Source organism: Calypte anna, chromosome 10, assembly GCF_003957555.1.
Source record: "Calypte anna isolate BGI_N300 chromosome 10, bCalAnn1_v1.p, whole genome shotgun sequence".
Lineage (NCBI taxonomy): Eukaryota > Metazoa > Chordata > Aves > Apodiformes > Trochilidae > Calypte > Calypte anna.
The window spans coordinates 16,086,901-16,111,676 of record NC_044256.1 but is presented as its reverse complement, the minus strand read 5'-3'; the positions used below and the strand labels follow the sequence as shown (position 1 = coordinate 16,111,676).

Sequence of the window (24,776 nt, the reverse complement as noted above, 5' to 3'; positions counted from 1 at the left end):
CACCACACCTTCTGCTCATGTACAACCCTCCACTATTTTTTTGCCTTTTTAGATTATTTTTTCAGAGAAATATTACTCGAAAAGACTACACAGTATTTTGGGGGTTAAACAACTAAATCCATAGTTTATCAAATTAAAAGTAATATTCCTAAATATATATAAATACTATGAGAACAACTGCACAAAACATTGCCATATTTCCCCCTGCAGAATTCTTGAGAGCGCTTCACAAACGAGGTCAGATTCATTATCACAGTAAGATGCACCTATGATTAACATTTGGAAAGGAATTTTAAATGCCACAGGTGTCATGTAGTCTTTTTATTCTCACTTACACTATAGATAAGTTTTGGTCTTCTGATTCTTGCTATAGCTTGGTGAAATTTAAATCAAAGGTTTGGATGTAGCCAGTTTAGATTTGCTACTCCATTCCAACAGCGTGGCCTTTAAAATAGGGATTTTTCCCTGTTGCAGAGATACTGTTTCCTGGAGACATCCATCACACAGATATTGGATGCACTCCAACCTCATAGCTCATGGTCCTAAGTCTGGCAGTTTTGCTAAAACCTCCTTCTTGAGGTAAATATGTGAAGAAAAATATCTCCAACATTTTGCAGCATCTCTTTTTCAAAATATATCCCTGAATACAGAAACACTCTCTAACAACTTGGCATAAGCCACTTAACTCTGCCTGGACAAATTCTGCCCAGTTAACACCTTTGTTTATTAATATAAATTAACATCATCTCCTGCTTATGGCATGCCTCTTTATCCTGAAAACACAAAAAGCACTCAGTAAATGTTACTAACACTTCAGTGCAGACTAAATAGAGGGATTATTTCATCCAGCTCCCATCCAGACACCTTTCAGGGATGGATGTTGGCAGCAGAACCACTCAATGCCAAAGTATTGTAAGTGAGGGAGAGAAACTGGATCCAGTTGAAAAATCTAAGGAGAACACAGGTCAACTCAATGTCATATGTATTAACAGTGAGGGTTTACTTTGTGATAGGAGAGAGGTGACATGAAATCTCACCAAATGTTTCTTCACTAATTCAGAGGCAGACAAAGGTCCCAGGTGTTAGTGTTTATTGCTGGGGGTCCAACACATTTTTTTATTTTATACTTCCCATGCTCTCCACAGACATTTCAGGTCCTATTTCAAGAACAGTATTTCACTTTGAAACTGAATTATGCCTAGGAGAAGAGCCATGTTCCAGGAGCGAAAGGAATCCATCCTACATAAAATCCTGGGTCTAAAGGAATTAAAAGAAGTCTTTATTCCACACAAGTTCAGCAGTCTGGATTATCAGACCTGATTCCACCTTGTGCATCTTTCTCAGCTTCATTTAAATATTGTGTGTGTGTATGTCTAACCAAAACAGTTCAGCCTGCATGGCCCTGAGGGAGGATAATGAATTCTAACTCAATCCTCAAATTGACCACAGAATTATTAATTAAGAGCCAGCAAATTTTGCCTTTTCCTTAAATCCATGCAAATTACTTGAGGGCAGTTGGGTTCTACTGCTGTATGCAATGACCAAATATAACCCACAAAGGTTTTACTAAAGAATCTTTCTTACAATGATGTTGTAAAATCCAGAAATCTCAAAGCTCCACTTGGAAATAATGGAGACAATAAACACAACACCTCATAATGCTGTTTTGTCTAGAGAATCCTTTTCCAGATTAGACTGCACTTGGACCTTTCAAAAAATATGATTTATTGGGTGTCAAAAGTTTCTACACTGTACAAACAATGCTTGTTCTTACACATTTGGTGTTTACCTATTTTTGCAATACCTCTTTAAAATCTAGTATAATTTTTTTTCTGTTTTGATGCTACAGCATTTTGCTGTGCTTAAGGCAACAACAGTAATATTTTCTCACCATGTAGATAGGAAAAATAACTTGAAGGTAAATCTAAAACATGCAGGCTTTCCCAGTGCTGAATTCTTTTATAACACAAATATTTTTTTTATATAACATTTTGCTCATAGATTTTTGCCATACTGCACACCAGCTGCCAGAAGCCAAAAGAAGGGCAAAAAATTAAGGAAGAATTTCTCCAGTATCAGGGAGACTGAACAAGCTGCAAACACTTTTCCATTTGTTAACTCTAAACAGAATATCAGAAGTAATAAAAGTAACTGTGAGAATGGAAGGAACAGATTCATCTTCAGCCACTTCTCCATGTGATGAGCCTTAGCATTCAGCCAGAAAGCATTTCCTGCTCTGCAAAACCACAAACATTTGTAGAGCCAAAAAGGGCATTGTTCTTCCCAGTGAACAGTTTCAAACTATGCTGAATGCTTCAAGTAAGAGAATGGTCTTAGGAGTTACTCTTATTTAGTTAGCAAGTTGTGAAACCTTCACGAGGTGAGAACAGCAAACAACTACAGAAGGGATCCCTGCCCCTAAGAAGAATTTAGAGCTTGTGGCACTGATGCTGCAAGTAGATAAGCACAGACAGACCAAAGAGGGGTCTCCTAGTAAATGAAAGGGTTCTTGGAGCTGCTGCACGTAGCCAGCTGTGTAGATGCACTTTGGGGAAATGGACCTAGGGGACAACACTGTAAGTGAAAAGAAGTTAGGAGGCAACAGGAGAAAATGTATGGTTACTACTAGAACATGAAGAGTATACCAGTACCATACAAAGTAAAGAGTTAGAGGGAAGGGGAAAGAGAAGAGCATAAGAACAGAAACCATATTCTATTCCTATTAAGAAATTAAAATAGAAGTTTCAACTGCTAACCCACAAAATCGCTAACGTGGTATAAGATAGTTATTTGAGAAGTAGAAGCTATAATGGCAAAATGCAGTGAGACAAAATCCCTGGAGATAAATAAATCACCTTTGAGGCTGCCCCTGAAAATGATGCTTTAAGCAACATGATCTTGTGCAATAGCAACAAGCACCAAAGCCACTGAGATCAGTCTTTTGTGGCCATGGGGAAGAGCTTACCCAACTGGAGCAAACCCAAGTAACAGGAACCACGTGTAAACAAAGCTACAAGGACAAGCCCCTGCGATGCAGAGAAAAGGGACACCAGTGCCACTCCAAAGAAGAACAAAGTCCCCAGACTGAAGCCACAAATCAGCCCTGCAGAGCAGAAGGGGTCTGGAGCAACATCACCATGAAAATGCAAACAAGTCCTTCCTCCCCATTGCCACCACCTGGCCCAGCAACGCTGCCACAGAGCTCCCCCTAGGACTTGGAATTTCACAGTTAGCATATGCAGACTCAGCCTGGGTGTCTCTGCAATCAAGTCGTGGTTAATCAATTACCCTATGATAGGCTGCAATAACAGTACACTTACAAAAGCATCTGGACATCCCTAGAACAAGGAGAGAAACATACAGTACGATGCTGGTCATGAAAATATATTGATCACTTAAAAAAAAAAATAAAATAACATTATCCTTTATTCTTAACAACCCTCACACCCCAAAAATGACAAAACCCAAAAGGCAAAACAAATAAAACCACCCACAAAAAAACCCCAACAAATAAAACCCACTTACGTTCCCAAAAGCTCCTCATGCTTTTTGCTATCATTTCTCCAGACCTCAATGTCCAACATATCCTTCCTGTCAGAGAAGTAGTGAAAATCAAACTGTTCCCTCCACTGAGGATTTGCACTCTTACACAGTGTCTAGAAAACATGCAGTTATAGCATTTACTTATCTTAAATGGTACTTATTTCCACAGTAGAGTACATATCAAGAACAACAGTGGATGTTAGAGCATCAGATAGTAAGGTCATTCTGATCAAAACTCCCCAGCCCATGACACACAGCACACTCTTCCTTAAAAGCTCTGTTTCCTCTCTTCCAATAATAATAAATATACAAGTGTAACACAAATAAGTGGCTGGAGAAAATCTGAAATACAAGGTGGATCCACCAGCTCCACTTTCAACGGATTACAGTCTTCATTCAATCCAGCACAATGAAAGAAATCAAGACTAAATTTTTTATGGCTTGAATGAATTCAGGAACTAAATCAGTATTTTTCACTATTCCATGTGAAGATACAGGTGAAGAAGCTGCAGTCTTGAAATTATTAACATCCACTTAATTTGATATCTGTAAACTGGCCCTTTGAATTGGGAGAGATCCCTATCACACTGTCCTACCCACCATCAGTATCAGCATAGCCACTGTGAGAATGGGAGACAGGATTAGCTGGACCATGACTGAGATTTCTCCCACCTTGTCTGGTTTTCTGTACCATAAGATATTGTACTTCATAAAGTGAGTAAGCTCCAGGAAAGAACATGATAATTTGAAATCTTTCTAGGGTGTAAAAACAGAGGGCCCCAACTTTTATTGGGCCCCAGACAAAAACACTAAGCAATTAAATCACTGCAGGCAACATTGTACTTGACTCCTCATTTTAAACTTTTTAATTTTCTATGTCTGCAAGCACTGCAATCTTGCAGATTCATGACACAGGCTAAGAACCATTAAAGTGAAACATAAAAAGGGATCTTCACTGAAATATTGTATATTTATTCTAAAATAAGTAACCCGCGTGTTATTTCGCAAAGCTGCTTTACTAAATGAAAACATTGTACCATGACCTTGGTTTTAGGTCCCACGTAGGGAACAGAGCACAGGTTTCAGATGCACCCACATCTGAATGTTATGTTCTGTGAACTTGCTCTGTACATTTTGTACAGGAGGGGTTCTTTCCTCCTCCCTCTGCACTTCCAGTTCATGACATACAGAGCTCTTGCTTTCTCAACAGGATATTATTTTAATTACAGTCTCTCTCCTTATTAGACTTTGGAGACTAAATCTGTATCTTTGGGAACCCCTTTTATTTCTTAGATTTCCATGAAACAATACTGCATACAAATAAACACATCATGAAAGAATAAAAAGATCAAATCAAAACCATGAAACATTCTGTGAGTTGGGGGTGGCACACAGGGAGCAAGGGGTGAGTTCTGCTATATTTAACATTTTTCAAGAAAGGTGCTTTAAAAAATTAAAATTAAAAATTCCCTTCATTGGGAACCATTTCTGGTCTGCTTTTCCAGCATACCTAATATTGCAAACCCAACTTCTGTACTGGCAGATAACAAAACAGATGTGATGCATATAGCTTCATTTCATTTCATAGTAATGTCAAACATCCATCCCTATGATAACTATGCACAAAACAGATACATACAAAATTCCTGGCTTCCCCATTTACATTGGCATGTAAAACATACTAATAAAATGTTAATATCCCTGATCTGGTCTTCGGATTTTGATCACACTTATATAAACGAGATTGAAGAATAGTTCCATCTGAGGTAGCAATGAAGAAACAACAAGTACTTCATTGGCTTCAGCAAACTTAAGGAAATCCTTAATACTTACCTTACTCTTGTATCTTTGATCTCCCAGTTTGAAGAGAATAAAAATATCTGCCAAGCCCCCTCCAGGCATGTTCTTCCCCTCCAAGAGTGTAATGGTGACCAGCCCGTTCCACAACTGGTTCTTGCGCAAAGAGTCGGAGAGTCGCGTGCTCCGCATGAAACTCGACTGAAAAGCAAGTCAGCAACAGAAAAAATTTATACACCCAAAACAACATTTTTATGCTCAAAACAACCATGATACAAAAGCACCTAAAGTGAGAAAAGTACCATGATCCCCTGGGAGTAAGCAGAGATCCCAGAGGCACTGAGATGCCCTAGGAGGACAGTAAGACGTTACGGATTTTCTGCTTGTGTGTTCTCTGCCTGGTCCAGTGAAGGGATGGTGTTCAATCAGTATCAGAACAAAACCAACAGGGTTAGCTTAAACCACCACAGAAATCGACTTCAGCTAACCTGGCTGAGCTCTGGTAGGAGCAGACCTCAAGCAGTGACAGCAATCTGTCACCTTGGCTCAGAGAATGGCACAGGGGAGTGCTGGGGAGGAAAGGTGGAAGAGGGGAGAAAGCAAACTCTTAAATGCTTCCAGCTACCTCCATAAAATGCAGGTCTGTCCCTTCTGGGGAGACAGTCCACAATCATAATGTCAATGGCCAGGCAAAAGGCTGAACAAACATCTTCCATCTCCTCAATCACTCAACCACCCATCATCCACATTAGCTCTTTGCCTGATGCCTTTGGAGCTCCTGCTTCCAGAAACCAAGCTCACGAATCAAAAATTCTGATGCCTGCTGAAAAAACACTGACACCACCAGGCTCTTCATCTGGAGTTATAGCTTCCTAGTAGCCACATTTTTTACTTTTGCAGCCCCATCCTACATAACACGGCTGCACTAACAGTTTGCTAACTGGCAATATTTTATTGGACAGAGGATGATTAAATAGGCCTTTATTTGGGGGGAGTGAGCTGGAAACATTAAAACTCAAGGCTATACCTTTCTTCTTGCAGTAAAAAATCTCCCATATTTTATTCTTGTGGAGCAACTTTTAACTCGCCACACTTTGGAGCTTCAATCATGTCATATACAGGTGGGAGCAAGACGGAGGAGAAGATTTCACAAGTCACTTTAAAACAGGACGTGTTAGCTTTAAAAGCAAGAAATGTTGTTGCTAAATAAAACGATTGCAAAAGCACCTGATGTCTGAAGATTACTTTTTATGGATCAATTACCCAGCAACAAAATTCTTAAATCATGGGTGGTGAACTCACAAATTTTTTACTTGCTTTTTACTGGTTAAAAGAACCCAACTCTTTGAATCCCACAAGCGTATTAATATACTTCTATTTAAACACCCCATTTGGCTTGCCTGGCACACCGGTGAAAATTCCTACCTTTAAAAAGAAAACGAGATTTTGATTCATAAATCCAGCTGCAATGTAATTTCTTTTTTTTTTTTTTTTTCTTTTTTTCTTTTTTTTTTAAAGTTCGTCTTTTAGGCCAAAAAGCTAAAACATGACTGTTCCCATGGACATACTTCAAAGTCCCGGCAGATATATTCCTCCCTAAACACTGCAACTATTTCAAAATCCTTTTTATAAAAAAGGGAGTAATGTCCACAAGGGATCAAAGGGCATTCTACAGTCTGGCAATCGCCTTAGAAAAATGGCAGTGCTTCCATGAAATATGCCCTAAAATAATTTTGCAGCTTGGTATGTCCTAATTTCGAATTGGATGTTTATCTTGGAAAGGCTTCTATCTAACTTGTCCATAAAACAGCTCCACTTAGCTCTATGAGCCCTGTGAAAATGGAATCCAAAGCTGGCTATTAAAGGGGCCTGGAGATTGCTTCCATATGGCGTAACAGCATGGGAGTGGAGGGCTAAAGCCTACAGCAGGCGCTGCTTGGCTTGAGCTCCCCATCTATCCATGGACACTCGTTGCATTACACCATAACATCTGGATTATTGCTTGTAATGTCCCTGGGAAATATCCACTTCCCATCAAAGCCTTTATCTATCTCAGTTGTACTTTGAACATTTTAGTATTTAACATAGCCATGTTTGATGGGATGTACTTGCTGCTTTAGGACCAAGGATTTTTCCTCCCCTCCCCGCTCCTTCCTCAGAAGAAGAGGCATTTGATGTTAGTTCACACTCACACACAAAAAAATAACCCCAAGTTTGTTATTCACGTTACAATGTCCTTTACAAACAAAGCATCCAGTTCTCTTCAAAGCTTTCAGGCTGAACACAGAAGAGAGTTGTTGCCACTGTTTTCCAACAAAATGTGGATTCTTTCACTTTTTAACCAGATCAGTATTTTAGGGTGTCGCTCAGCACTGGGGGTCTTCCTACTCAAATTATGTGGCATACAAAATCCCCAGCTTTTTAGCCACTAACTTGACAGTTCAAAGGACTGTTGGGAGGTGCCCTAATCAGCCCAGATTCCACACAACCCCAGGATAAATCAGCACCTGCAGCTCGGTACTAGTAGAGCATATTGCAATGCATCAACTCTGACCTTTCAAAGCAGGTGGCCCCTAGCAAATGGGGCCAGCCCTAGCCTGGCTATTTTCTGGGAAGGATCTAACACCACTTTAGAGCATCACACTGGACAGAGAAGCCAAGATATTTGCAAAGGTTTTGGGACACAGTGCTGATCTGCAGCACCCTGACACAGGCTTGGTGAGAGTGCTTCCTACCTCGCACACCCTGCTCTGCCATCACCATAAACCTCTCTGCAAATAGAGCAGCACAGAGCCCAGGACACCTGCCTGCACCCCTGCAAGACAGCCTGTCACATTAGGAATATTTTGGATTTCCTGGACATGCCCAGGTCATTCCCACAGCATGTGCTCAGCAGGTCTGGCATGCCTCCTGTGCCCAATATCATCTATGTGCACACTAAAGAGCTGCTCTGTGGTCACCTCTCCACTTCCTTGGGTATTTGGCAGGCTGCTCCTCTGACCACACTGATGGAAATCCCAGCCAAACAGGCAGTGTCTCAGATTCCACTCACAGTTTCTGGAAGGAAGCACATCTGGGGAAACCCAGATGTGTGGTAGACCCAAGATCATCCTTGAGCCAACTTTAGTGTTGCCTGGTGAAGCCTGCACTACAGAAAATGTCTCCCAACTGACAGGAAAATGATACTGCACTATTTATTTTAAGTCTTACCCTCCTCTCTGCACCTACTCATTTCAAGCTGATTTACACAGAGTTAATTGATTAAACTTCACAGCCTCCCTCTGAGCTGGCAAAACTGTTACAGAGCAGAGCACAGAGAAGTGCAGCGATTAGTCCAAAATTACTGGAGAGCAAAACAAGCACTGAAAAAAAAAAAAAACCAGCCACTTTTCCTCCCTCCAGCTATCACTGTACTGATGACCCTTCACAGTGTGACCTCAAAGTCAAAGCCCCTGTCTATACTGGTCAGAAAAGGAGGACATAACTGCTTAAAAAGTGACAACTCTGGTGTGTTTTTATCTATTCAGCTCTTCCTCTTCCCTGTTATCTTGCAGGCTATAGACGCCTCTGTATTTGGGTGCTTCAGCTCCTCCTGCTGCTGAAACCCAAGCTCTTTTCAGCTGTGCTTCCCAGACTGGATGCCAGGTCCTTCAGATCTCTTCTGCTGCATTTTCCTCTGCAGTCAGCCAGCACACACTCTGGCTACATCCCAGACCAAAATAAAGGTGCATTGCAGAGGTACAGATTAAGTTGGCTGAAGTATCAGGCTATAGGTCTGGAAACTAGGGAACATACGTTCTGTGATGGAAGTTGGCAGAGGTCCCAAGCACAAGTCCTTAGACAAGTTTGCTTATCACACCCTCAGTTCTCCCCATCACTTCTGAAATCAAGATATCCTTGAGGGGTTGTGTCTCCAAGACAGAGCTCCAATTCTGGCTGGGCTCTATGTGCAAATAACCACCCATACCATAAAGGTCACCTTTATGAGCAGATGACTGCTGTAAAATGGATCACAACTTGAACAAAACACATCCCTCAAACAAGCGGGCTAAAAAAAAAAAACTAAGCACATGAACATCCTGAAAGCTTCACTCTTAAAAACAAACTAGATAGATATTTTTAAAGTCTAAGAGTCCATGTCTACTTCAGATTTAGGGACTGTGCAACATGAGGTCAATAATGAGTCATTTTCTCTGAAGAAAATGTATGGACTGGTGATAGAGCAGGACCACGCCACATGAGAAACAGAAGATGGCTCTTCCCTCTACAGCTTAACAGGAACATTTGTCCAGAAAACATTCCACATCCCTGAACACAAAAACAAGTGCTCACAATACCATTTTCAGAATTTGTTTCCTGGTTTCAAAATGAATATAAAAGGTTTCCACACCTACTTTCAATTTTTTATTGCTTTCTAGTTCTAGTTTAAAGAAGAAAGCTGGAAAAGAATGAGCAAATGGCTCATATTCTGTCTTCACAGAGCCAAATACAGGAGATGAGAAAGAATGATGGAGCTTTGGAGGGGAAAGAACTGGCTCATTGACCCAGCTTCACAAAATCCTTTAGGAGCCTGAGTGTCCCTGATAACACCATTTGTATATAATCTCTCTCTATAGGTACCCAGTGAATCCCCTCCGGTGCATCAAGGCTGCTTTCAGATCTGTCTTTTCCTGACACACACATAACGTGCCCCAAGTTCAAACTTGTTTTTGAAGCAATAAAGAGATGCAGAGAAATTGTACATCTAAATGACACGGTGAGGTGGCCAAGTGTGAAGTGAACCCATCTCTCCCATCTTTCCTTTAAAAGGATGAGACAGGACAACAGAGAGCCCGCTGGAATGCCGGCGAAGAGGTCAACATCAAAACTGGGCCACGTAATTTGCCATTGGAGAAAAAAAACAGCAACACGCAAATAGGAGACACTTTGGACCTCTTCTCATTAGGCAGGGAAACCATTTTGCAGAGGCAGTCCCCCCCTGGGAAAGAGGAGAGGGCAGCGAGGAAGGGAAGTGAACCGACAGGAGATTGCCGCCACAACGCGTGACCCTGTGGCAACCGAATCTGCGAAAGGCGCGGCGAGCGCCGCTGCCCACGGGGTGTTGTGGGAGAAAGCCAAATACAATGAGGCAGGCAAAAATGAAACCTAACAGCCCACGTTGGGAAAAAAAAAAAAACTAAGAGAGTAAAGGATTATCCTTTGCATTGCAATGCTGAGGAGCACTCGGGTCCGGTCAGCCTTTCAGCCAATTTATTCAATCAGCTTAGGCTATCAAGGTGGCAAGCACGTCACTTTTGTTTCAGGACAGAGCTGCTGCTGCTGGTCAATCCACCCCAAGCAAACCTGCTTATTTGCTTCATAGATGTTCAAAACTTAAAGGTTAGTCAGCTGTACAAATGCTAGAAACAGTGCACAGGGCATTCAGGGTGAGACTCAAGACACCCAGGACAAATAAGACTAATGAGCATCAATGTGTTGGGCTCCAGCAGAGATGGTTACCAACTCCCTCTGTGAACCAAATAGTCCAGAAAAATATTTTAAAAAAACCCATCAGACAAGAGGGGAGAGCTTGCCAATACAGAGATATGAGTGCATATATTAATACTGCCTGGTAGTATTCTCTTCCCTTTGCAATGACAACCTCCAGGAGAAAAAGAAGAAAGCTGGGCTCTTGGAGACAGCTCCCACAGAGGACAATGCTGTTCTTAGCTCCCATGAAAAATGAGGGATTTGGATGTGCTGCCCATGTCTTGGGATTCTGTCCAAATGTGTGATGATTCCCTTCTAGCAGCATTGAAAAATATGTACTGTGTAATCAACAGATAGCTAAATCATCCAGTTCAACAGCTCTTGAACCAAAAATGATTTAAAGGACTACATTCAGTCACTGAAATCCTTCCTGCATCTTAGTGGAAATGACCAGGAGGCAACTAGAAACTGCTGTTGGTTTCTTTGTTGTCTAAAATGCAGATTTTTCTTCAAAAAGCAAGGGAGTGCCCAGTATCCATGACTGCCCCCATGAACCCCTTCTCCAGTCTGATGTGGGGGTGCATCAGGTGTTGATGTCATCTACAGGGGTACTAACCACCTGGGGTGAATTTGGGAAGCCAGCATGATTCCCTGGACTGATGTCATGAGACTCATTTAGGACCCTGACGTACCAAATACACACTAAGATAACATAAAAAGGGTCAATTTGAAGTATAACCAAATTTCTGTTGCACAGGCAATATGAATTAAAAAAAATAAAATCTGTGAAAGTTACATTCTTTTTATCAAGCCTTAAGTATTCTTCCCTGTATTCATAGAAGAAAAGCTAAATATTAAAATACAGATCTGCTGGGGAAAAAAAAAAAAAAGTCAAGCAAACCACAAAAAAGCAAAACTAGGAAAATCATTACAAACAGAAAACTTTTCTTTGCCTAAATCTACAAAGATGCAATTTAGATCTGCCTCAGTTCAGCTGCTCAAATGGAAGGTACATGGCCTTTTTCTCCTGCAACAACCAGCGAGAGCAAGCTCAGTAGCCAAAAAAGAGCACAGTTTGTATATCCATTACAGAGCTCTCTATTTCCCCTGCCCCCCTTATTCCTGTATCTTTATCTTGTCCAGCAACATTGTTTTCTACCCCATCATACTCTCTGGCTATTCTTCCATAACCTCTTGTGCCTTCCCTAGACACCTATATCCCCATCCACACAATTTTTCTTTCTAGCCTTTATGTTCTGCCACAAACTGCTAGCACTGCTTCCACAGAGCAGAGTTTCCTAACTAAAGATGGTTATTGATGTACAGTACTAGTGTTTTAGTGCAGTAGCAGAATCAATAAACTAGGAAATACTGCTTTGTCAGATTTTTCCAGCGCATGCTGGGAAATAATTTTACTGCTTTTGGATGGCCACAGAGTTCTTCTTCAGAGATCACACTGGAGCATGAACTGTGTCTTCCTTAGGAAGAACTGAAGCTCTCCTACCCTCTAGTGACTGGAACAGAATAGAGCACAGGGTTGTGGCTCTTTTTTCCCCTCTTCTTTTAAACCATACTTTCACTTCTCCTAACTCAATGCCATGCTTCAGCATCTCTCAATTTTATTTAAATAAATGTAAAGGCACAAGCCAAATTCTTGAGAACTGGATGACCTGCCTGTGCAGCTTACAGAAGAAAAACTTTCATGTGTGTAAAAAAAATTATTAAAAATGCAATGACATAAGAACATACAACAACAAAATAAAAATACCACAAGACAGAAGCTTGGCTGCTGCAGACAAGAAGGACCAGACTTTAAAAAACTGTTTTCCCTTCCCTAGAGCCCAAAGCCAACCAGGGTCAGGAGACAGATGTGTTTGCATACATGAGAAAAAGAGGGATCAAGCTACCCTGAGTGAGTGAGTGAGGGCACAGTAATTTCCAGAGCTTTAGTTAAAAAACATAAGTGCTGAGCTCTTGAGTTACTCTATCACTTATCACTATGGCATTCAGGGATGCCTGGTGTTTCTCTGCACTGAATGAAGGGCTGCAATAGCCCTGGAACTGGAGTTTACCCCCAGCTCCAAGGGCTGTACTTTGAACTTCTTCCACTGACAAAAATATACCTGCTGGCATAATATCTGAGAGGGCTGGCTCCTCTACGTTGCACAAAACCATTGTAATGAATAAAATGACACATAAATTACTAAACTTATTTAGGTGCAAATCAATATTTATACAGGGAAAATATCAGGAAACATCAGGAAAATATTATGTGTTCTCATAAAAGTCAAATTCTGCTTCTCAGAAAGTTAGACTGTATAGTTCTCAGATTGGGTTCTGGGGCCTGCAGTTTCTACATTATTGCTATTCACTCAACAGCAAATTAAAGCTTTACAGAACAACTAAAAAGCCACAGTGTTTCCTGAGCAAGTTAAAATACAAGGATGGGGAAGTACAGGAATATAAAAATAATGGAAGCCTGCAGACATCCTACAGAAGACCGAGGAAAGAAAGTTATGTAGATATGTAGCAGAACACAGATCTTGGAAATCAGTTATATTGCTGGTAATGAAAACTGCCTGCTCAGTTTCCACCCCAAAACAAAAGGAATTTCAAAACCCACAGGAGCAACCAGAAGAAATACTGACTCACTAAATTCCTCCCATGGTGAGAGGTCACCCAGACTGGGATCCAGGAGCCCTGTGATCAACCTCAGTACTGACTACAGGACACTTTTCAGGTATTCTTGAACAACTCAAATCGTCCACAGCTCCCTTTTTAGGTTGAAATTATACCCATTTCCTTCATACAGTTTTTCTCTCTTTTATTTTTAAGGGCTTTATTCCCTTGCCACAAGGCACTACCACAGAGCACCTACAATAAGAAAACATCAGTGATTTCTCATAAAAAAATAAAATCTAAAGAGTATCACAGCCACCACATTGTAACAGGTTGCATCTATACTAAAAGTTTTCCTGTGCTTACTCCTTTCTATCAGGAGGAGACTTTATTTAAGAGAACAAAATTTGGATTACCTTGGATGAAGTTCGCTTCTTCCGACTTGACCATCTCTATTCATGGGTTCCCATTATCGACCCAAAACAGAACCCAGAGAGAGGAAACAGAGGAGAAGTAAAATGGAGAAACTGTTCAGTAACGTAATTCAAACAGTAGCTTGTCAAATATATTAGAAAAACTAGGAAGCCTAAGAGACTGGATCTACAACTGCGTTCACCTACTTCACAGGACATAACAATCAACAAATTCCAAATACCTGCATTGTATTAAAAAAAAAAAAATCAAGTACAAAAAGTGGAAAGAACCAGAGCCATTAGTAAGAAGCATGGCTTATACTTATACTTTTGGTGCCATCTGGTTCTACAGTAAGCTAATTTAATAGGGAGGAAAAAAAAAAAATCATCTTGCTGTTAAGTGCTAATATGGACAGAGCCATTTCACTATTCTGATTCCACGGGAAATGGCTGAGCAATTTGCATTTGAAATATGAGGGCTTAAAACATCATCTTTAAAAAAAATTACAGTGTGCACCAACTCTTCTATCATCTGCACTCTGAATGTTAACTAAGCACCCAAGAGTACCAAAAGCTGCTACATTAAATGTATTTTCTGTCTCACTGGCTAGGCCCACTCTAGCCCATACCTTCCTAAAAACCCAAGAATTCCTAAGGTTCTTTTGACTAAACTGCTTTTTTGTTGAAGTAACTTTGTGCCTTTTTTTCTCCCTTTCCTGCAACCCAGTGACATGTGTGCCAGCAACACTCTCCTGCTTAAGTTAGTGAGGGAATTCACATTGCAGATCAAAGCCATCTCATCGTGTAGATATGTAAATGATACAACAGTGTTTTGAATGTTGTCATTAAGCTTTTAAATAATCACATACTGAGGTACAAATAATTCTACAATTAATATGGAGATTTTACAATTCTCAGACAACTATTTGAAAAATAAATAAAAACGACAGACATCCCACATTAGATTTTTCTAATTATGCTTTCCAACCCCTTGGAACAGTTATGTTTCTATAAATAATACCAGACTGGAACTCCATACTGTAATTCAATAATGTGCTGTAAACAGCAGCTTTCATATTAGACAGTATACAAGACTTAAAGTAATATTTTAGCTTTACATATTTATTACACATATTTAAAATTGGACTAGCTTGAAAATCAGAGCTAAGTAAATGCCTGATCTTGTTTTTTCCCTACCCTTGCTGGGCAGGAGCAGGATGAGTTGACCAGCACTAGTAAAACACTAGCAGGAATCCTAAAAATTGAAAACCAAAGGAAAAAAACACATGCAGAACCTGAAATTAAAACACTTCCAGCTTCAGTTGCAGTGTTCTCAGCCTCTGCCCAGGCACTTCTGAGTTTCAAGCATCACTAAATGCACCATATTTCAGCATTAGGGTACAAGCTGAATTGAGCTCAGTCAGGAAACTGTCAGTGGCAAATATCAGGGTTTTTACAAGCAATCTATTGCTCTCAGCCAGTGTGCTCCTCCACAGGATCAATGTAGTCTTAACATCAAATCTCTGCTTTTAGGTTTCACGTGGCTTTTTTTTTGCTTTTTTATATTATCATGGGGAAAAAAAAAACCCAGCATGCCCTGGAATAGCAGAGCAGGTATGGTTCTTACCTTCAGTTCAGCAACGCACATAGTCTGGGGCTTTTTTAACACTATAATCTATCTTGATATCATAGAATCATAGAATCATAGAATCCTTGGGGTTGGAAGGGACCTCAAAAGATCATCTAGTCCAACCCCCCCAATATCAAGTCTTGGAGGGTGGGGAAAAAAAAAAAAAGAAAGAAAGAAAAAAGGCAGCATGTCCCACTGAATCTAATTAGGCCAGTTTTGGTTTATTTTTATCTCCCTACACATTCCAGCTATAAATTTGATTTTCTAAGCCACTTACATTTCTCTTGAAGTCTCCTTGTTTGACTGCTAGACTCAAGTTTAATAAAATCACTCCCATGTCATCTTCTAAACTGTTGGGATCTTCCAGTTTTAAAACCTGTTCAGTAGTTCTACAAGCAAAAAATTAAAAAAATAAATAAATAAAAAAAGAAATGTGCATTTATTGACACCAGTTAAATCAAGTTCATTACTAAAGGTCAGACTATGCTGTGCAAATTTCAGTTTCTTGTCTGAAATTCCCAATATTGAGTTTAAATGTAAACAGGAAATCTGCAGAGTTCCTTCTCAGTTCTGACAAAATACAATACCCTTTTAATAACACAGCATGCTCTTTATATAGTATGACTTAATATCTGTAACTCTTCTTATGCAGATACACACTGAATTGTTACTACTACCTGCTTTTTAAAGGGAAGAAGAGTGACAGAGAGAGTGACAGAAATTCCAAGTGAATTTTCTAGCATTAATGGCTAGAATTCAGCACAAGAGTCCTATATTCTGCCTTACCTCTGCCTGCATATCATCTCCTTTTGTGACTCTGTTCCCTCTCTGAAAACAGGAATGTTGGTATTTACCTGCTGGCCCTAAGTCACAGGTAAATTCATTAATATTTCTAGAAATCTGGATATAACAGCCATGGGAGCTATAATACATCCACACAGGGAGAACTTCTTTTCTCCCCCAGAAAAGTCTCACAGCAAGGAAGTGTAAAAGAGAGAACTAAAACTTGAATTCCTGGCTTCCAGCTCCACACTGAGACCCAGCAGCAGCAGACAAAAGGCACAGGGCTTGGCTCAGCACTAAATCAGGGCCAGATGCAGCAGCCACAGGGATGGATGGATTGGGGGGGGGGGGGGGGGAAACTGGAAATGGGGTGCTCACAGCCAGCCAGGCAAACAGCTCCCCAGCCCAGTCACATGCAGAAAAAGGCAGCCCATGGTATGAAGAGCTAAAAATGGGTCTCAGTTTTCCCCCCTGCTTTCTTCTTCTACCTCCCTGAATTATACTGGTGCAGCTCTCCCGAAACAATGAAGCATATAAAAACACTTATACCACTCATCTTTCAAACTAAGTTTTTATGAGTAGACAAATTCCTAGCCAGAGTAAAAGCATTTTATTATTTTGCCATGTTTCTCAATTCTGCTGCATTAACAGCCTTTAATTAAATAAATGTATTACCTATTGAGCTCAAGTTCAGTGAGCACTACAAACGCCGAACCCATGAAGTCTGAAGAGGTTAAATCTCGGTCGTACACCTGGTAGCAAAATAAAAGAAATATTTCTAATTTCCATATCATAAATTAGTTTTATTACAGCCAATAAAAGAACAGGTATTTTAAGCCCATTCAGTTCAATTTTGTATTTGAAAGATCAAAGCTTAGCTATAATTCAGGGATACTTTTCCATCTCCCTGCTTTAATTTGTATTTTTAACTAAATATTTAAACAGGATTTTGAAAGTATCTCCTTAATGTTATGTAAACAGAGACATGTGTGCTGCTATGGATTGTGCCTGTTCCTTTAGGCTCTGAGTGATAGCACAGAAATGCTCTACAGAAATCAGGAACTTCTGGCTACAGATGTTTCAGCAATTAGTGCTCACAACTGGTAGCTTGCAGTTCTGGGAACTGTAATGTTACTTATAATGAGAAAAGGCTTTGCTACTTGTCAGGGCTGCATCTCAGGTAATAATTCTGTTCAACTCAGCCAAATTACACTCTTAAAACGTGCTTCTGAAACCACGATTGGTTTCACTGAGTTTGCACAAGCACGGTAAGAACAAGCAGACCTTAGGTCCATAGCTTTAAGCATAGCCAGTTGAAGAGTTTTATTTCAACTTGGGTTTTTGCAGACAGCAAGGAAAACACTTGAGTAAAATCTGGGAAAGACATATGTGCATTTTAATTTGAAATTGCTGAGCCTCTTAAACCTGATTGTGCTTCATGTTATGCTGCTTCAGTGAATAAAAATCAATACCATTTCAAAAGCAGAAAATAACTGCTTAAAAAATAAGCAGTTATACATTCTTTCAGAAATCCAAACCCAAAACTTACCTTGATCCAAAGTTTTTGATCGAGGGTCTGCACAGGCAGCACAACAGTCTCATCCCAAACTGGGTTGAGGTTCTTGTAGACGACCTTACTTTTGTAAAGGGTTTTCCCATTCAGCTGAAATTTCACATATGGATCACTTGTACCTGTGATAGTTAATAAAAAATAGATTAGCCATGCCTCCGCATTCTTAAATTATATTTTCATAAAACAATAAATAACAATAATAAATGGTAATCACTTATTTTATATATAGAGGTATAGCTTTAATTACCTATATAAATATTTGTAGTTCGTACAGGAAATCTATTCAACAGAACAAAAGTTATCTGAAAGCAAACAACAAAAAATCTTTATAATTTGCTTGATCCCCACTTATTATTCTTAAAGACTGTTAATTATTCTTCAGTCACTTACTCAATATTTTCATTTATGAAATTTAGAAACACAAGCAGAAGGGAACGACTATTTACAGGGCAACTAAAATACAGAGACAGAAAATGTGATCCTGTGCCTATGAATATAGAAAAAGACCAAAACTCCAAAGCATCGTAACTCAGATAGGAGCTCCAAGGAAACCAGTAACAAAAGCAAAAACACCCATCAGGATTTCATCATTAGTGTCACTTGCCAGTTTACTTAAAATTAAATTTGAAGCATCCATGAAAAAATACTGATATTATTGAACAGCTCTGGATGAAAAGCATATGTCAAATGGAGTCTGTAAAGACAACAAACAATATTCAGGTAACATATTTTTAAATCCGAGTGGCACAATTTGCAGGGCAATAATGTCCTCTATTTTTATGGAGCAGATGTCCAGGAACAGAGCATAGAGCATGAGGCGTGTGCCACTCAGCAGCAATAGAAAGACTTGCAGCTGTCAAAGGAAAAGAAAAGAGGGAATCAACTTTTTACTATTGTTATTAAACCAATGGCATTTACACTAACACCAACCAGAGTGCAGGGCACCAAATAAAAATGGGAACAAGGTATAGAAAGGATTTTACTAAGGATTTGACTAAGATGACTGATTTAATAATGAAAACTTTGCAAAAAAACCAAAATAAACCCCCCCAAAAAAACCAAAACCAAAAAACTCACAACCTCAGAAGCTGCAAAAATAAGGGAAAGAACAAAATTGAGGAGTAGCAGCATTCACAATTAACTGATCCCAGGTGCCACTTATCTGTCATATTCAATACTGTCTGTATTAAACATCCCTCCTAACAGTTTAATTGCATTAGAAGAATAACAGCTACACTGAGCATCCTGGCTGCTCCCTGCCTGCAGTGTGGGCTGCCAGCAGGGAAAGTCTGACTCCTACAGAAGACTTCACATATTCAAAAATAATCTGAACCTGTCTCCCCCTGGTTCAGGATAACCCACTGCAAAACCAATGCTCAGTCTTGTCAGTAGTCTGGTGAAACAATGAGAACATGAAAAATCCATATTTAAAAATCTGAAGCTCTGATCAGTGTTATGTGAAGACACTTCAGACTTGAATGTGCTCACATCCATTTGGAATTACACAGAAGTGCAAAGAACGGTTTCTCTGGGACAAAAGGAATTATTTTTAAGATTTACACCAAGTTTTTATTTTATTTTAATTTCAAAAGGGAAGAGTCAAAGAGCCCTGGCCAATTCTGCACATATGGAGTGCTTCATTCACAGAAGGAAAATGTCAGTTGGTTTTCAAACGCTACCTGCAGTTGATCCTTTTCCTAAGTAATCACTGCTGAAATCAATTCCTTTTTTTGTGAAAAATGCTGCAAACTTAAAAAGATTTATTTTCCTTTTCCTCTAAGAAAGTATAATAGTAAGGGCCTGATCCAAAGCCAAGGAAGTCAGAGGGCAACTTCTCATTGTTTTCAAGGGGTTAGGACTAGACCTTTCCCTAGACTGCTTCTCAATACTATGATCATACTCCTATATAAAATATACAGCATAAGAGCAGGCTGAGATCAATGAGTGGGATCACATATATAAAATATAGCTCCACATTGTGGGCAGTAGCCCTCAGATGCTGCAGAATTTGAGAAACAACAGTTTGTGTGTTTGTTTCTTTCAGACCCTTTAAAAAGGGAAAAAAAAAAAAACCAAACAACTAAACTGACAGGGTTTTTTACAGGATAAGATGCATTATTAAAAATAATAATAGCAATAAGAATGTCCAAACCTACTCTGTGCATGAAATTGTAATTGGGTGAAACAAGGAAAGAAACTGATTGAAAGGAAAGCTTGAAGTGGATGATGGAGTGGGGTGGGCTATGGCCATAACTCATCTGCTTTTGCCAAAGAAAATTCACAAGTGAGAACAAAACCCAAAGAGAGGAAGAGGAGACAGAGAAAGCAAATGGCCAGCAAGTTCCATGTCTACAGGTATGGAAGTCCCAGCCCTTTCTTTGAGGATGTAAAACAGAACTATAGGCCAGCAAGCATCCCAGTTGCATTACTGCTCTGAAAGCTTTCCAGGTTGTTAAACAGTAAAAAAAAAAATAAAGAGGGGGAAGGGCTGCCCAGCACTGCTCACGTGAGCCAGGCTTTAGCAAATATTCTTCCATACATAGAGAATAACATCTTCCTTTGTAGTTACACATATTTTATAGAGAAAAGGAATACTGTATTACTATAAATGAATATTTGTATAATAACTTGATATAAAATCAGTATTTTTGTACTACGTGTCGCTACTACAATATCTAAAACCCAGTGAGCAGGGCGGGCGGAGGGAGGTGGGGGGAAAGCTATAATAAAAAGAGGGCCTTTAATTAAATAAGATTGCCACTCTGGGATCAGGCCTTCATGCTTGTCAGCTTACTCTGAAAATAAACATCTCAAACCAGGGCCTCAGTGGTGTCACTTACTCTGGCAAGGCACCCTGGGTAATCCCTCGCTATCTTGACAGCTCCATAATGTTCAAACTCTTTCACGGGTGAACGGCAGCACTTGGGCAAAAAGAAAATATTAATGCTGGGAATTAATAGCAAAAAAAAAAAAAAAAAAAGGGATGATGGGTTACAAAAGGCAAACAAGGAAAAGGTGTCAAGTTAGCACCTTTAATTGGGCGTTAATTGGGAGGGGAATATAATTGGGGAGGGGCATGGGTTTCAGTGGCGCTCGCCTGCTGGGCTGTCAGAGGGGGTGACATCTCAACTAGGCAGGAGGGGGACAGGGGTCGGTGGCTCCTGGATGATACAAATGATGGGCTGACACCTCAGTGCCAGCAAACAGATGGACCTTCACCTCCACAGAGGGAACTGGCACGCACCAGGGCTTGGCAGTGGTAGCTGGGCTGGACCTGGATGTTCTGGAGAGAAATTTTGGGGGTGGGTGTAGCAGCACAGCTCTTTTGGGGGCTTTTGAGGCTTCTTCTAAGCCATTAATGTTGTATCCATGAAGTTCTTGTGCCTCTCTAGGTCAGTGTGCCCAATTCTGCCTTTAAGATGGCCCAGGTTGCATGCAGATGATAAAAATAGGTCCAAAAGGTGAGAGGGATAAGAAATAAATCAGGTGGACAGGCTCCACCTGATGGAACAAACACAACTGCAAATTAACTGCAATTGAATTCAAGGCTTGAAGGCTTCTGGATTCAAGATCAGAAAGACGTCTGCACCAATTAAAAGCTATTTATTGGGTACAACCTACAATCTAGTCAAAAAAGCATAACTTTTAAAAAGTGCTTACTGATTTATATAGATTATCTAGTCTAAAAAAAGCATAATTTTTTTCTAATGTTCCATCAAACATGACAGGCACCTGACAATTTTCTGGAGAAGCCAGATCATTAAAAAAAAAAAAACAACAAACCTTTTCAGCAGCCATTTCCTAGAGAAGGTAACAAAGTCAAGAACTTCTAAGTACACTCACCCAGGTTCTTCTGCAATGCAAGGTCTGAACCTGTTCATCTCACTCACATCATCTGTAGCCATGTGTCAACACAGCTATGTGATGAGATTGATTATTCCTGAAATAATTTGAGAACTTAACCTGAGAAAAATGCTTATCTGGTGGGAAAGGCAAGGGGAGATGCTTTGAGTTTAATTCAAGTGTTCTGCAAGAGATTCTCATATAGTAGAACACATGGGAAAAAAATTAAAACAGGATTATTTGCTTCTCAGCCTCAGTGAAACCCAGTAAAAACAAAAAGAAAGGATGACCTCTGAAAAAAAAATCATTCCACCAGCTGGACCTCTTTTCACAGTAGAGGAAAATCATTCACTTTATTAGCAATGAGCTCTTGAATTTATTTCTGCAGCATCTATTTAACTTCTGTTTTCTTCCACTACCACTATAAAGCAACGAGTGCAGGCAAACCAAACCTGAGCTAAAATCTGCACAAGCTTCAGTGAGTAAGAGTTGCTGGGACAGAGCAGAAGAGGTTTTAGTAACCCAAGAAACTGTTTATGGGGTTTTTAAATGGATACTGCTGCCCTCTAGCAGCTACCGAGGGGTGGACCACATCAGCTGTGTTTAATACTGCCACACACCACCTTCATAATTAGAAAAAAAACAACAAAAAAAAAAAAGAAAAAAAACCAAAACCAGAAGGCCTGATATAATTTCAAGCCACACAGTATTTTATAGGTATAAACTTACTGGAAATGTAACATATGAAACAAGTCTTGTTACATAAATAAAGAAAAAAATTACCACTGAGTCGCCTTAAAATCCTGACAAATCGAAGTACAGTGTAATATAACCTTGCCCATCTTAAGCTTTGGTTAAAAAAATGAGTTTTAATCTGAAGGAGGAAATGAAGGGTTTATTTTATATGCATGTAAAGAATAAATTTCTTAAAATCTTCCTAGAAATAGAATTACTGGAGATATTTATAACAAGGAGTAAAAGACATTTTAAAATGGAACACACACTTTTCTTTTTAAGTGGAAAACCACTATATTGTTGTAGTGAAATAGCCAAGATCAAGGCTTAAAGGGGAAATTGGGGAAAAAAAGTAGTCTGCTGGCAGGAAATTTAGGTAATTTTGGAAAGTTTTGTGCCCAGCTAGTTTTACATGGCCAGATGGAATTGAAAACATTGCTTGGAAACAAATATCACCAAAAGGTTCCAAGCTAAAATAAACCAACAAAGAAGCAAAAAAGACCAACAAAAAACTCCACAAATCCCCATAAAACCACCACCACAACAACAAAAAAACACAACAAATCAAAAAGACTAGAAGATGAAAGAAAAAAAAAAAAGGGAGGAAAGCCTTAACAAAATGAAAGATGCAGATATAGGATGTTATAGGCAAGACACTTCAGAAATAATGGTTAAAAAACAAAACAAAACAAAAAACAAACCAGAAACTAAAATAAACAAGCCAAGAAAAAAAAACAAGAACCAAAACCTTCTTAGTCCAATTGAATGCTGTCTTCCCAGCCGAGGCTGAGGTATGAACACACAGGAAGGCACAGAACAGGGCAGAAGCTACTTCTATGTTATCAACAAGAACCTTTGTTGTAAATAGTTTCATCTTTTTGTATTCTCTGTCTTTGGCCTGTGAAAAATCTCCTTATAGGGGAGCCAGGAGGACCCAGAATGAGCTGTTAACTCAGTGCCCCCAAATGCCACCTCTGACCACTGACAGAGCTTGATCAGTTTAGGAAACCTGTTACCTGTATTAGTTATCCACCAGAGACGAGTTGCATGTGTTCCTTGATCACTTTATATTCTCCCCTTGTGCTGCCATCCCTATATTTCTTCATTTACATTAATTTACTAAAGGTGGTTATGCATAGAATGCATTAATTGATTTTGCCTGAACTCAATCTGTTTTCCTGAGTTTCTTGTGTGGGTGCCTTCATTTCCCATGACCAGAAGGGTTGCTCCTTAGGATCACTGTGTGCAAGGGCAAAGTTTCAGCTCTGTATATGCTGTGCTTCCAGAAACAGGACTTTGCAAACAAGCTCACAGGTCAAGCCCCTGTACACAGAGCTACCCAGGACCCAGAAAGCATCAAAATAAGTACCCAGCACCATTCAAATTCTTAACAGTTGTAAATTAGCCATTATTAAGCTTTTCAAAAAGAAGTGTGTGAAGTTGCCTGACACATCTCAATAATTAATAAATCCGAATGGCTAATTATCTAATTGCAGATACCCTGAGAGCAGAAAAAAAGTCTAAATTAATCAGCATGTTTGCAGGGAGTGATTCACCCTAATTGCTCTGAGCATTTGCTTTCCAAATAATGGCCTTGCTCTAAGCTGACAAATGCCCAGCACAAACACATCCCTTCCTCCAGTGCCCTGGTATCAGCATGGATTCAGGCAGTGGGCAGCCCAGAGCTATGAGTGCTGGGCTACTGCAGGTTCATTACTGCTCAGAGGTGGTAGAACACATTATTCTGTCATCTTTCATTTTATTTTGCCCTTGGGAGACCAAGTCTTGGCACAACTCACACTGACATTGAGCAGCATGGCCTCTCTGCCACCTCCAGGAGCTCTCTGGGACCCTTCAGCAGTGGGTGGTGGGAGATGTGAAAGGAAATGATGATGCAAAAAGGGGGTGGGATGCAGCCAAGAAGGTGATAGCACTTTCTGTATTCCTGCAACTCACCCTACTCCTTTTACATGATCAGCTGTATCGCGTGAAAGGAATGAAAGCAAAACCAGAGCCCAGGAACAGGAAGCAACAAGGAAAACCTGGAAGAAACAGACAGACAGACAGGGCACAAAGACCCTGTAAAATATCTAGAAAACACAAGGCAGTGTAGAAAAGTGACACACAAAATTCAGACTGAAGCAGCAGAGCTGCCAGGGCAGGGGAATAGGGGAATAAAGACAGTAACCACCACCACTCATCAGGTGATACCACATCCGAAAAATATAGTTGTAACTACATCATTTAACAGATGAAAAAACATAAACTCTGAAAGTACAAAATTTGCTAACAGGAAGGGCTTCTCACCCTTACAGGCACTCAAAACCTAGTTCATTTTTTTTTCTTATTGTGGCAGAGCTGAGCTGAGTTT

The 24,776-nt window shown here is 39.9% G+C and overlaps 1 protein-coding gene across 2 annotated transcripts in view; it reads right to left on the bottom strand.

The window, feature by feature from the left end:
• MCTP2 (multiple C2 and transmembrane domain containing 2) overlaps positions 1–24,776 on the bottom strand; it is a 94,623-nt gene that overhangs the window by 61,317 nt on the left and 8,530 nt on the right. For both annotated transcript variants that reach the window (XM_008495771.2, XM_030457051.1), the window contains exons 4-9: positions 17,804–17,946; positions 16,930–17,006; positions 15,749–15,860; positions 13,845–13,880; positions 5,377–5,541; positions 3,526–3,656 (exon numbers count right to left, since the gene is read on the bottom strand). In XM_008495771.2, coding sequence (XP_008493993.1) covers positions 3,526–3,656; positions 5,377–5,541; positions 13,845–13,880; positions 15,749–15,860; positions 16,930–17,006; positions 17,804–17,946 — 664 coding nt within the window. The remainder of the gene's footprint in view (positions 1–3,525; positions 3,657–5,376; positions 5,542–13,844; positions 13,881–15,748; positions 15,861–16,929; positions 17,007–17,803; positions 17,947–24,776) is intronic.